This window comes from Nannospalax galili, unplaced genomic scaffold (genome assembly GCF_000622305.1).
Source record: "Nannospalax galili isolate Female #2095 unplaced genomic scaffold, S.galili_v1.0 scaffold1055, whole genome shotgun sequence".
NCBI classification, from domain to species: domain Eukaryota; kingdom Metazoa; phylum Chordata; class Mammalia; order Rodentia; family Spalacidae; genus Nannospalax; species Nannospalax galili.
The window spans coordinates 1,316,851-1,328,407 of NW_008337140.1; the positions used below are offsets into that span (position 1 = coordinate 1,316,851).

The 11,557-nt window shown below is 49.5% G+C and overlaps 1 protein-coding gene across 1 annotated transcript in view; it reads right to left on the reverse strand.

Annotated features, from left to right (window-relative positions):
- Positions 1-11,557, reverse strand: part of Csf3r (colony stimulating factor 3 receptor) — a 21,889-nt gene that overhangs the window by 8,739 nt on the left and 1,593 nt on the right. The window contains exons 2-12 of the mRNA XM_008832150.3: positions 11,453-11,506; positions 9,635-9,718; positions 6,203-6,502; positions 4,972-5,095; positions 4,633-4,820; positions 3,528-3,697; positions 3,281-3,434; positions 3,116-3,195; positions 2,499-2,712; positions 1,305-1,493; positions 838-939 (exon numbers count right to left, since the gene is read on the reverse strand). Coding sequence (XP_008830372.1) covers positions 838-939; positions 1,305-1,493; positions 2,499-2,712; positions 3,116-3,195; positions 3,281-3,434; positions 3,528-3,697; positions 4,633-4,820; positions 4,972-5,095; positions 6,203-6,502; positions 9,635-9,698 — 1,585 coding nt within the window. The 5' untranslated portion in view covers positions 9,699-9,718; positions 11,453-11,506. The remainder of the gene's footprint in view (positions 1-837; positions 940-1,304; positions 1,494-2,498; positions 2,713-3,115; positions 3,196-3,280; positions 3,435-3,527; positions 3,698-4,632; positions 4,821-4,971; positions 5,096-6,202; positions 6,503-9,634; positions 9,719-11,452; positions 11,507-11,557) is intronic.

The following is an 11,557-nucleotide window of genomic DNA, read 5'->3' on the forward strand; positions in this document are numbered from 1 at the left end:
TGTCTCTCTCTCTCTCTCTCTCTCTCTCTCTCTCTCTCTCTCTCTCTCTCAACAATCCTCTTCAAGGGGACATCTGTCCAAGTTCTTCATCTCTCATTTTCTTCTGTCTGTTTGAGATGAGGTCTTATCACATAGCCCAGGTTGACCCTGAAATCCCAATCTTCCCTCTGTAGAGTTGCTGGGGGTCACAGGTATGTACCATACTGTCCAGTATCTCCTAGGATTTCATCTAGATTCCTTCTCTGGCCTACAGTTCTGTTTGGAAGGGGACATCTGTCCAAGTTCTTCATCTCTCATTTTCTTCTGTCTGTTTGAGATGAGGTCTTATCACATAGCCCAGGTTGACCCTGAAATCCCAATCTTCCCTCTGTAGAGTTGCTGGGGGTCACAGGTATGTACCATACTGTCCAGTATCTCCTAGGATTTCATCTAGATTCCTTCTCTGGCCTACAGTTCTGTTTGGCTGCAAATCCTTGCTCTCTGATTTATGCCACATATGATTTTGTCTGATTTGATATCTGATTTCTGCCACTCACCCTCTGAATCATATTAGGTCATCTGTCCAGTTTCTATCAGATGTGACACTTGAGTTCTTTTGGGGCCATGGATTGATTCTGTGAGACTTATTCACCTGATTTTCTCATATTCATGGCCCAGTTTCTATGTCCTGCCTTCTGAATTCCACCCAGCTATGGGGGTTCAGTGTAAGTCAGGGGTAATTTCAGCATGGAAAGCACCTCTTTCTGAGGCCAGAAGTAAAGGGAATGTTTCCTCCTATTCCCTATCACTGGGAGAGAGAAGAGGATTCTGGGAATAACAGGCTGATGATGGACAAACCTTTCTCTCCAGAGTAGGCGTAGACATGTTGGTAAGGTCCTATAGTGCCTGGGTACAGGGGAGCCACCGTGATCTTGTACAGCTGAAAAGGGCTTATGTTCTCTGTAGAGAGAAGATGAAATAACACTTATGTTTGGGGCTGACCTCTACTGATGATCAGCTTTTGAATCTCATTTCTGCCAGGCCTGATTTTGTCTAATGGGGATAATCTCTTTAGTTCATCTGATGGAGGTCAGGGAGGAAAAGTGGAAGACAGAGCTAGAATGGGACAGACTGAGGGCTATTGAAAGACAGGATCTGGATAGACTGTAGGAAGGACTTTCCCCACTGTAAGAGCTCAGGAAAAGCTGTGAGTCCACATCTCTAGCGAGGTTCCAGCTGCACCTTGCCACCTCCAGATAAGCAAGGCCTCTTCTGTTCCCGTTTCCTGCCCTGCCCACCTGCCCCTCCTCCGAGGCCTGCCTCACCCTGTAACAGAGTCCCAGTGCTGTTCCCATTAGGCTCCATCCTCCAGGACTTATTGCTGCAGTTGTGGCTGGGGCACTCCAGGCCCCATTCAATCAGATAGCCCTGCGGCTGAGGGCTGGGGGCTTCCCAGTCCACCCAGAGGCTGTGAGGATCTTGAGCCATGGCGTGGAGTCTGGCCACAGCTGGGCCTGGAGATAGAGTAGGAAACAAGGGAGTGAAGATGAAAAGCATGCAGGCCTTGGTGTTAGGGGCCTGGGTTCAAATCTCACCTTTGCTACTTACAGGCCTGTGACCCATGGTACAGCAACATTTGTGCCTCAGTTTCCTCATTTGTAAAGTAGAAGTGACAGTAAAATCCTCATCTCCCAGAGGCTTGCAGGTTAACAAAGGGTGCACAGAATAAGTCTAGCACAGAGCCTGGCCCATGGATACTTCCTGGTACCACCTGGCTTGATATGTGTGAGTCATTGAGTCCTCTAATGGTCACACAAAGAAGTTCTACAGCAATCTCTGTTTTATCAATTAGTAAAATGGGAGCTACAGAGAGGTTAGCTGGTTTATCAAAGGTCATACGGTCCAGGACTGGGGAGACAGCTCAATTGGTAAAATGCTTGAATTGGAAGCACAAAGGCACAAAGATCTTGAATTTGATCCCCAGAACTCACATGGAAAAAAAAAAAAGCCAGGCACTTATAATCCCAGCACTGGGGAGGTAGAGACAGGCAGATCCCTGGACCTTGCTGGCCACCCAGCCTAGCATTAAGCAGTGAGTTCTAGACCAGTGGAAGACCCTGCATCTGAGGAATGGCACCTGAGGTTGTCCTCTGGCCTCTACATGCATATACACATGTGCACAAGCATGTGCGTGCACACGCGCGAGCACACACACACACACACAAAGTTATACAACAGCTTACAAGTGGGACTCCTAGCTGTGTGTATGTGTGTGTGTGTGTGTGTGTTCTCACAGATTAATCCAGTTCTGGCTAATTATAATCTAACCATATACCCAACTTCAGCTGCCCCCAGGGGAACACTGTTACTCTCCTCACTTGAAGGTTCCAGGGGCCAGGGAGAGAAGTCACCTGGCCAGCTCATTCATTAGTAGTAGCATCAGACTGGAAGGAACCAAGGCAGCCCAGCCTTTGAATTCTCATGCTGGTCTCTGCTGTTTGACTGCCAGCCCTGTTTACCTTTGTTCTCCAAGAAGACCACTGGAGTAGGCCAAGAGGTACCCCTTGTGTTGTAGGCTATGAGGGTCAGCCTCTGGGCTCCTGAAGGCAGGAGGAAGGTACAGCTGAGCTCTGTGGTGTTGCACAGGGGCAGGCCCAGCCCTTGCTGTCCCGAGGGACTCCAGGAGAGCAGGTACCCCTGGATCTTCCCACTGTCTTCTTGCAGGGGTGTCGGCTGTGGCAGGTGAGGAAGTACATGGTGAGGGGACTGTCCAGCTCATTTCAAGTTGGGGAGTCCCTAAGGGGCATGGACCGGCCATAGGAACTGAGCCCCAGGCTGGGAACTCCTTTCTCTCCTTCCTTCCCCACCCCCATCTACCCCCTGGTCCTCTGTGGCAAGATCCATGAGGAAGAGAAGGAAGAAGCCAGTCAGTACATGTGGAAGATGCTGAACTAGTCTCTGATGGGACCGTCTGGGGCACAGGTGAGCCCAGAGCCTTGCACTGTAGCCTCTCTCCAAGGTCTCTACTCAGCTCCCATGCAAAGTGTGTGCTGCCTCCCACCCTCCCAGGCCAGCTCCAGTCTTAAGCCCCCACTTTGGGGCACTATCTAGGTGGGAGGGGGTCACAGAGAGGCACCTTCCAGAACAGCTGCACGCCTACTGTGTTGGGATCCAGTTGTCTCTGCCGCCACCACGTGTCCAGTCTGACGATGGGGGCTGTGGGTAGGGTGAGAGGAGAGGCTTTGCTGGGGAGGGCAATGGGGAATGGATAGGGCTCTGATGGCTACTCCTAGCCTCTTACCCTGAATGCTGGGCTTCAGCTGCAGGCTGGGGCTCCAGCTGCTCCAGTGTCCAGGCAGGAGTGAACGGATGCACCGCATCTGCAGGGTGTAGACCAGGGCCTGATGGAGTCCACAGAGCTCAAATCTATGCCCTCTGGAGGGCAGGTGGGGCACCTGGTGGTGGTGATAGAGGTGATTCTTGAGTCCAACTTGTCCTCCCTCAACCCCCTCTCCCCATTGGGGTCTCTGGGTTGCTCTCTGCCTTACCTGTGTCCAGCTGGTTCCACTAAATTGTGCCTGGTAGCGAAGCTCACACTCCTGGTCCATGAATTGACTGGGCTTCCATGGCTCCCATCGCAGCCACAGGCAGCCCGGCTGGGGTGGGACCACATCAGGGCTGAAGTCTAGGGCCCACAGTGTGGGGGGCTCCAGTTTCACTGCAAGGTGTGGGTTTGTCAAGCCTCTCTCTTTCTCTCTCTCTCCATATTCGGTGCTGTCTTTGAGTAAAATCTTTCTCAACAGGTAAAGACTTGCCTCAGGGCCTTTGCACCTGTTACTTGTGCTTAAATAATCTCCTCCCAGACATCCAGTGGCTTGATCCCTCAGGTCCTCCAAAGGTCTACTTAGTCCTCAACTTCTTAAATCATCTGATATTCTGTTTTATTTATTTTGTCAACAAGAATGTTATAACATTCTGAGAGTGAGACTTTGAGACTTATTCATTGTTGTATCTTCAGGCCCTCCACAGTGCCTAGCACACAGTGGGCACATTAAGAAATCAGCTGAGACCTCCTGGGTATGGTGACACCCCTTTAATCCTGTACTCTGGAGGCAGAGGCAGGCAGATCTTGGCAGGCAGATCTTTGTGAAATCAAGTCCTGCCTGGTCTACATAATGAGTTCCAGGCCAACCAGGGCTACAGGAAGACCCTGTCTCAAAAAAACCCAAAATCAGCTGAGGGCTGAGGAGATGGCTCTTTGGGTCAAACAGCTAGTCATATAAGCCTGACAATCCAAGTTCAAGTTCGCGATCCCAGAACCCATGTAAAAAAGCCCAATGCAGTAGTATACATCTGTACTCCCAGGTCTATTGTGGCAAACTGGGAGGAAGAAACAGGAGAGCTGCCCTGAAGCTCAGGAGCCAGTCAGCCTGGAATACACAGAGTAGGATGTATACTCCCCAAATAAATAAATAAATAAATAAATAAATAAATAAATAAAAGACTGAAATAAGCTAAAAGAGTGCACAGGTTTCCTATCCTCTGGCCCATTTTGCTCTTCTCTGCCTCTCTCTAGGTCTTCCAGGATCTCCCTGTCTGTGACTGGATCTGCCCATTGTAGGGACTTCTACCCTTCCCAGCAGTGTCACTCACCAACATCCATGGGGTCAAGGCACAGCCTCAAGGACTCGCTGGTCCCCAGCACGTTTTCTGCCTGCACCCAGATGACCATATTCTGGTACAGAAGCAGGTGTTTTCGGGGGATGGAGCAGTAGCTCTGCCCATCCTCAGGCACGCAGTCCAAGACAGGGTCCTCCCAGCGCTGACAGTCGGCGCGACTCCTACCAACAGGCTGGGCTTGGGTGCCAAGCCGAGGAAGAAGGCGAGGCTCCCTTCTGTTTCCCGTCTTTGTGTCTGGCTCCCTATCCCCATAGTCACTTGTACCTCAGTCCAGGACCCAGAAGAAAAGGCTAGTGCAGGAGTCCTACTCACCTGAAGCTCTTCAGGGTGAAGTTGGTGGGTAAGTATGTCTCAGGGCCTGGCTCCCACTGACAGATGAGGCTGCTGGTGGTAAGGTTCATGAGGCAGGACAGGTTGGAGGGTTTGGCAGGAGGGTCTGGGGAGGGTAGGAAGAATGTTAGGAGCCTGGAGGTGGGGGTACCTGTGATCTTGCTTCCTTGGGCTGGGCTAGTCCTTCTGCAGTGTGGCCCTGGAAGGGCAGCCCTGGAGACAATCACATTACAGGCAGGTAGAGGGGCAGCCCAGGTCCCCCAGCAACCAAAGTTTCTATGAGAGCTAAATGACTTCCTATCCTTATACCACTTGTACACTCAGGTGGTAGCTAATGTGTCACTGATTTACTTTCTTTTTATGTAGACAGGTCTCACTCTGTAGCCCAGGCTGGCCTTGACTTTACCATCCTCTTACCCCAGTTTCTAAAAACAAGGATCATAGGAGTGTGTCACCATGTGTGGCTTTAATATTGACTGGTGTGGTGTTAAGGATGGAGCCCAGGGCTTTGATCATGTTAAGCAAACATCCTACCACTGAGCTATATCATCAGCCCTGTCACTGCTTTTTTAAAAACATATTTTTGGCTGGGTGTGGTGGCGCACGCCTTTAATCCCAGCACTTGGGAGGCAGAGGCAGGCAGATCTCTGTGAGTTCAAGGCCAGCCTGGTCTACATCAAACCCGATCTTCTTCAAGAGCAGTCAGTGCTCTTAACTGCTGAGGCATTTCTCCAGCCCCCTTTATTTTTGATATAGGGTCTTAGTGTAGCCCCAGCTGACCTGGAACCCATTATGTTGAATAAGTTGGCCTTTATCTCACAGATATCCGCCTGTGTCTGCCTCCTGAGTACTGAGATTAAAGGCGTATGTATGCCACCACACTTGGCCATCAAGCTCAATTTGAAAAGAAAGCTGGGACAGAGCTTTCTTTCCCAGCTGGGAAGGAGCTGGGAGCAAGCACTTTCTGGGGCTGAGGACCTGAACTTGCTCAGTGGCCAGGCACATGAGCAGTTCTATGAGGCACTGGAGTATGTCCTTCAGTGAGTCGCTTGCCCTCCCTAAATGTCAATTTCCTCATCTGCAGAATGGGTGAAGTGGTAACACCTGCTGGCAAGGTCCATTCCCTATTTGAGCAAAGGTCCTGTAGGTCATTGCTGTCTGTGGTTTCAGCAGGTCACTGGGACAGGGTGTATAGACAGCTAGAGGGACTTACAGCCTGCCTGAAGCTCAGCTTGGTCCAGAACTTGGAAGCTGTTGCCCAGTTGTACAAAGCAGAAGAGAAAGGCCTGGGTGTGGTTGAGGTGGGGCAGGGTGATGGTGGATTCTTGGATCCCCTGAGGCAGGCGTTGCTGCCTGTCTCCAAGCTGCTTTGGCCCATCTTCCAGTTGCCATAGGATCTGTGGCTCTTGGTTCAAGTGGCTGCAGTTTGGGCTAATGGAGCAGGAGGCTGTGATGGGGTCCCCCAGATGAACAACAGGGGCTGAGATCCTGATGTGCCCACAGCTCTCCAGGCCTGGAATGGAAGAAAGTGGGCCCTGGAGGACTCCTCTGCCTGGCCAAGTTGGGCAGTGTCAAGACCTTTAGACTCCTAGACTCAGAGCCCTCTCTATCTGCCTCATCTATCAAGACCTGGGGGCTAGAACAGAAGTGTGGGTGTGGGGACTACAAGATGTTCTTTAGGGGAGATAGAGACTGCTGGTAAATATATTGGTAAATTAGCCATGTGTGATGGTATATGCCTTTAATCCCAGCACTCAGGAGGCAGAGGCAGGCAGATCTCCGAGATCCAGGCCAGCTGGGGCTACAAGGAGACCCTGTCTCTAAAAAAACCAAAAAACAAAACATGGTGGTGCATGCCTTTAATCCCAGCACTTGGGCGTGGTTATCAGTTGGTTCTTCAGAGAAAAGCAGCCCCTCATTTGTGTTTGTGTCACTTTCCATTGTGTGAACCTTCCTATGGTGTGGACACTTTTCTGTAGTGCAAATGCTCCTCATAGTGTGAACAGTCTTTGTGGTGTGAATACTTGGTGCAAATACTCCCCAGGGTGTGAACACTTCCCTCCTGACCAACTTTGAGCTTCCCAGTGTGCCCTCCTTGAGTAGAGCTGGGAAGAGATGAGTGTCATCTGTTCTTGTAAGCCAGCTCCAGTTCCCTAATAGAGAGGGACTTGTGGCTGGTGAAAGCCACAGTCAGAGTGATAAGAAGCCGCAGTCACAGGAGTCTTTGCAAAATTCATATCTAATCCTGTGAGTCCATTTTGATCACAACGCTTCAAAGACATGTGATTGCTACAAAGGCAGGATGGTGTGATGGGTATCTAGGCTGCATCTCCTACTTACTAATTAGTGACCTTGCTACTTGTTACTGGCCCTTTCTGCATGTTGCTTTTTCATCTGTAAAATGGAGATGAAATCATCCCTATCAGATCATAGAGCTGCCCTAGTAGAGAGGCATGCCTTATATCCTATCTAGTACCTTCTCCAAGTTGCTAAGCTCCTAGCTTGTAACAGGTAGGACAATAGGGTTAGCTTCCTAATTTAAACCTTTGTATCCTATTTAGTTCCTTCACTGACCTACTAAACTCAGAGACCCTGCCCCTCTAAAGACTATAAATGTAAGGAACTTCCTTTGCTCTGTGGGCTGCTGTTGGATCTCCACCATATTCTAGCACTCGGGAGTTTAATTAAAGGACCCAGTTACCTGAAATACACCTCAGCCTATGGTGACCCAGCATTCCAGGTTTATCTTCTTTCCTTTTCAAACACTACCTTTAGCCAGGCGTGATACCATATACCTTTAATCCCAGCACTTGGGAAGCTGAGACAGGGGGATCTTTGTGAGTTCAAAGCCAGCCTGGTCTACATAGCGAGTTCCAGCTACGTAGTGAGCTCTGGGACAGCTGGGGCTACAGGGAGATCCTGTCTCAAAAAGACCCAAACAAAACAAAAAACAAACCCCAACTCTATCCCCCTCCCCCCAACCCCCCAAAGCAAAAACAAAAATCAAACACTACCTTTGTGTTGGAAGAATTAGCTGTGATAACACAATTAAGGCATACAGAAAGAACTATGCCAGGTGGGTTAGTATTTGCAGCCTTGATTAGGATAAAGTGCCAGATCCTTCATATAGCCTTGTGACCTGGCCCTGGCTCCATCCCCCTTTGCTCCAGCTCTGCTTGTAGGTATTGGGTCTGCTCCTGCAGAAACTCCAACCCTCTGTCTGCGAACTTTTGCACCTGCTGTTCTCCCTTCAAGGTGATCCCCCTTCCTGGTTAGCATATAGACATCTTGGTGAACTGGACTATACTCTGAAGGACCAGGCCAGGTGAAGCCCTGCCCTTCCCTAAATCCTTTACTCCCCCCTCTTAATTGACTCCTTCACTAGTTGCACTCTCTAAGTTCTGTGAGGCAGAGGCCCTGGTTGCTTACTCATTGCTACAGTTCCAAGTGCCTGGCACACAGGGAGTTTGGGGACTATTTCTTGAATGAATGAGTAAACATGCATTTGGTCAACAAGGCTTCTTTCCTCTCAGAAACCCTAAGAGAAGAGGGCAGGATGGTGCTGGGGGGTAAAAGACCAATTTCATACTTTCTTTTTTTGAGACAGGGTCTCATGTAGTCCAGGCTATCTTCAACTCCTTATGTAACTGAGGATGGTCTTGAATTCACCATCCTCCAGCCACCACCTCCTAAATACTGGGATTACAGGCCTGGGTTGCCACATCTGGATTCATGCCTGTCAACAAACTCTCTTACTATACCGCAAATTCAGAATTTCAGACTGGAAGGAATGTCCCAAAGCTGTTTCCTTCAAAACGCCACCTGAGGCTGTCTCTTCTTCCCCAGGGCTGGGTGACCTGTTTTTTTTAATGTCTTGCTAGTAAAGATGCTTTTTACATTTTTAAAGAGATAAAAACAAATAAAACCTAAATAAGAATAAAAGCAGTCAAAACACCAAAACAAACAAAAACCTAGAAAACAAGTGTGTGTGTGTGTGTGTGTGTGTGTGTGTGTGTGTGTGTGTCCTGTGCCTTTAATCCCAGCACTCAAGATGCAGAGGCAGGTAGCTAGCCTGGTCTACATAGTGAGTTCCAGGTCAGCTGGGGGCTACAGGGAGACCCTGTCTCAAAGAACAAAAGAAAAAAGAAACCACTATATATATAAACAAATGAACAACAACAACCAGAACAAAGGGCATATGTGGCCTGAAAAGCCTTAGTATTGCTGTCAAACTTTGCCAGCCCTGTCAATCCCGGCCTCAACTTGCATACTCCCAGGGATGCACCTCTTAAGGCAGTTCTGTGGTTGGAACACTGCTTGGGCTCCCTTCTTCAGGATCAAACCTCTCCCTGTGGCTTCTACTGGGTCCCTTTGCTGCCCACAAAAGCTTCATAGGCCCTAGAAGTTCCTTCTGGCAGGATGGTAGAGATTTGTGGGCAAGGCTTGGGTGTACCTGCCTTTTCCAAGCTTACCAGCCACGATCCTGTTACTGTTCTTCTTGGTGGATGGGGTCTGTGGGTGGGACCAGTTGCCTCACCTGGGGCTCAGTCTTGAGCTCCTTGGGATTCTGTGTGGCCATGCAGGGAAAGGGTCCTGTCCTCCATGCCCAGTGTTTCTCCTTTAACTCCCTCCCCTACACACTTACTTTCAGGGAGTAGCAGGAAGATCAGAGCAACTCCTGTCAGGCTGCAGCCTCTCAGGCCCACCATGGTGCCAGCTTGGTGCTTACCTGGTGGCAGAAGGAAATGGTTAAGATCATGGTTAAGCCAGAGCTGTGTTTAACCTATGCTCTGCCACTGCGCAGTGTTGGCCAGGTTACTTGACCTCTCTGAGCCTCAGTGTCTGAAAAATGGAGGTGACAGGGTCTGTACTGCCTAGGGCTTTGGGAGGAAAATACGAAATGGGGTAAATCAAAGGCTTTGCCCTGTGCCTGACACATAGGAAAAGGCTCTGTGTGAGCGCCACTGCTGTTACACTGACCGCCCAAACAGCAGTGGGGAATATAAGCTCTCCCTTCCCTCCTGTCCACTCTGGGTCCCTCCAGAAAGCCAAACCCAAGGCAAGGGCTTGTAGGCGGGTGCTTTATTCTGGAAAGATCCCAGAAGCAGGTGACTGAAAAGGGAGAATCAAACAGAGAAACCCAACATAGGATTGCATCTTTGACTGACTGGTCATTTCAATGGACAACTGGGGTTCAGATCTGCTAAAACATTCCAAGGAGCCATGTAGAACACTACTCTAAATTGTCCACTGAGGGACCATTTATCTCTTGGATGAGAGAGAGGACAGAGGCATTTATCTACGGGCTCCTGCTCTCCATTGGTCAAGGGACACCTCCCTGGGTGTTACTCATTTGCATGTCCAGACTGTATGTGAGTATTGGCCAGGGTCCTCTGGGTAAGCTAGGCCAAAAGAAGAGCTAAAGCGAGGGGCTGGCAGGAAGTTGCCTGCAGGAAGATGGCTGTTGTGGCCCTGGCTAGAGGAAAACATGTAGCAAATGGAGATGGGGTGAGGCCCATTGGAGTCTAATACACACCCAATTCTGGACCAGAGCCTCTGAGGCGTGCATCCTGGCTATAGTGTGTAAGCAGAGAGAGCATTGTTTAGGGTCTTAGGAAGTATGCAAATGCTTCTATCACTGAGCAGGTATCTGCACAAACCTGTCAGCCCTGTTCCTACTATATATGTACTGGATATGGACACACTGGTAGGGTCCTACCTAGCAGGTCCCCTGTGATCAGCAGGTATGAGTAAGAACAGCCCAGCTGTTTCTGCTGGCAGGAGCCTTACCCAAACCCCAGTGTATCTATATATGTATATATTGCTGTGTCAAGGCACCTGGTGATGGCTAGCTCATAAGTCACCTTTGTACAAAGCAGACAAAAAGCACTCTTTTCTCTGGTCAGATGCAGCTTCCTATTAGGAGCTGGCAGCTGGAGAACAAGGCTGCATTTTATCTTATCGGTGCCTCTTGGCCACGCAGCTTTGTGCAGTGAGACACCTGCCATATATCCAGGACATCTCTGTCTACTAATCTATGTTTGATAATCTCATTTCAGCACATCAGTTTGGTTATCTCCCAACACACACACACATGCACACACACACACATACACACATACCAGGAAGACTTAGTCACAGAGGTTTAGGATTTGGGCTACTGGTTCCCATCCCCACACATTTATGATTGTACCTAGGTCCTGCACTCTGAGCAAGGGGCAGGTTCAGGCCTGGCCTCTACCCAGTGAGGTACCGCCTTATCCTTCTCCACAGACTACTGTCAAGCTCATGCATCTTCCCTGGGCTGCTTGGGGCTGGCATGTTTGGCATCAGCTCTGGTCCTATAGTAGCCCTGGGGATGGTTCAAGTTGAGTAGGAGCTGAGGCCTACCAGAGCCTACACCTACTCTCTAGGGAAGAAACATATAAAGAGGCTGGAGCCCGGTTCTGGCTTTGCCACTTACCAGCTTGGTGACCTTGATGGGTTATTTCACCTTTCCAAGCCTCAGGTTCCCCATCTGAAAAAAAAAAAAAAAAAAAAAAAATTAAAAAAAGTACCCAATTCTTAA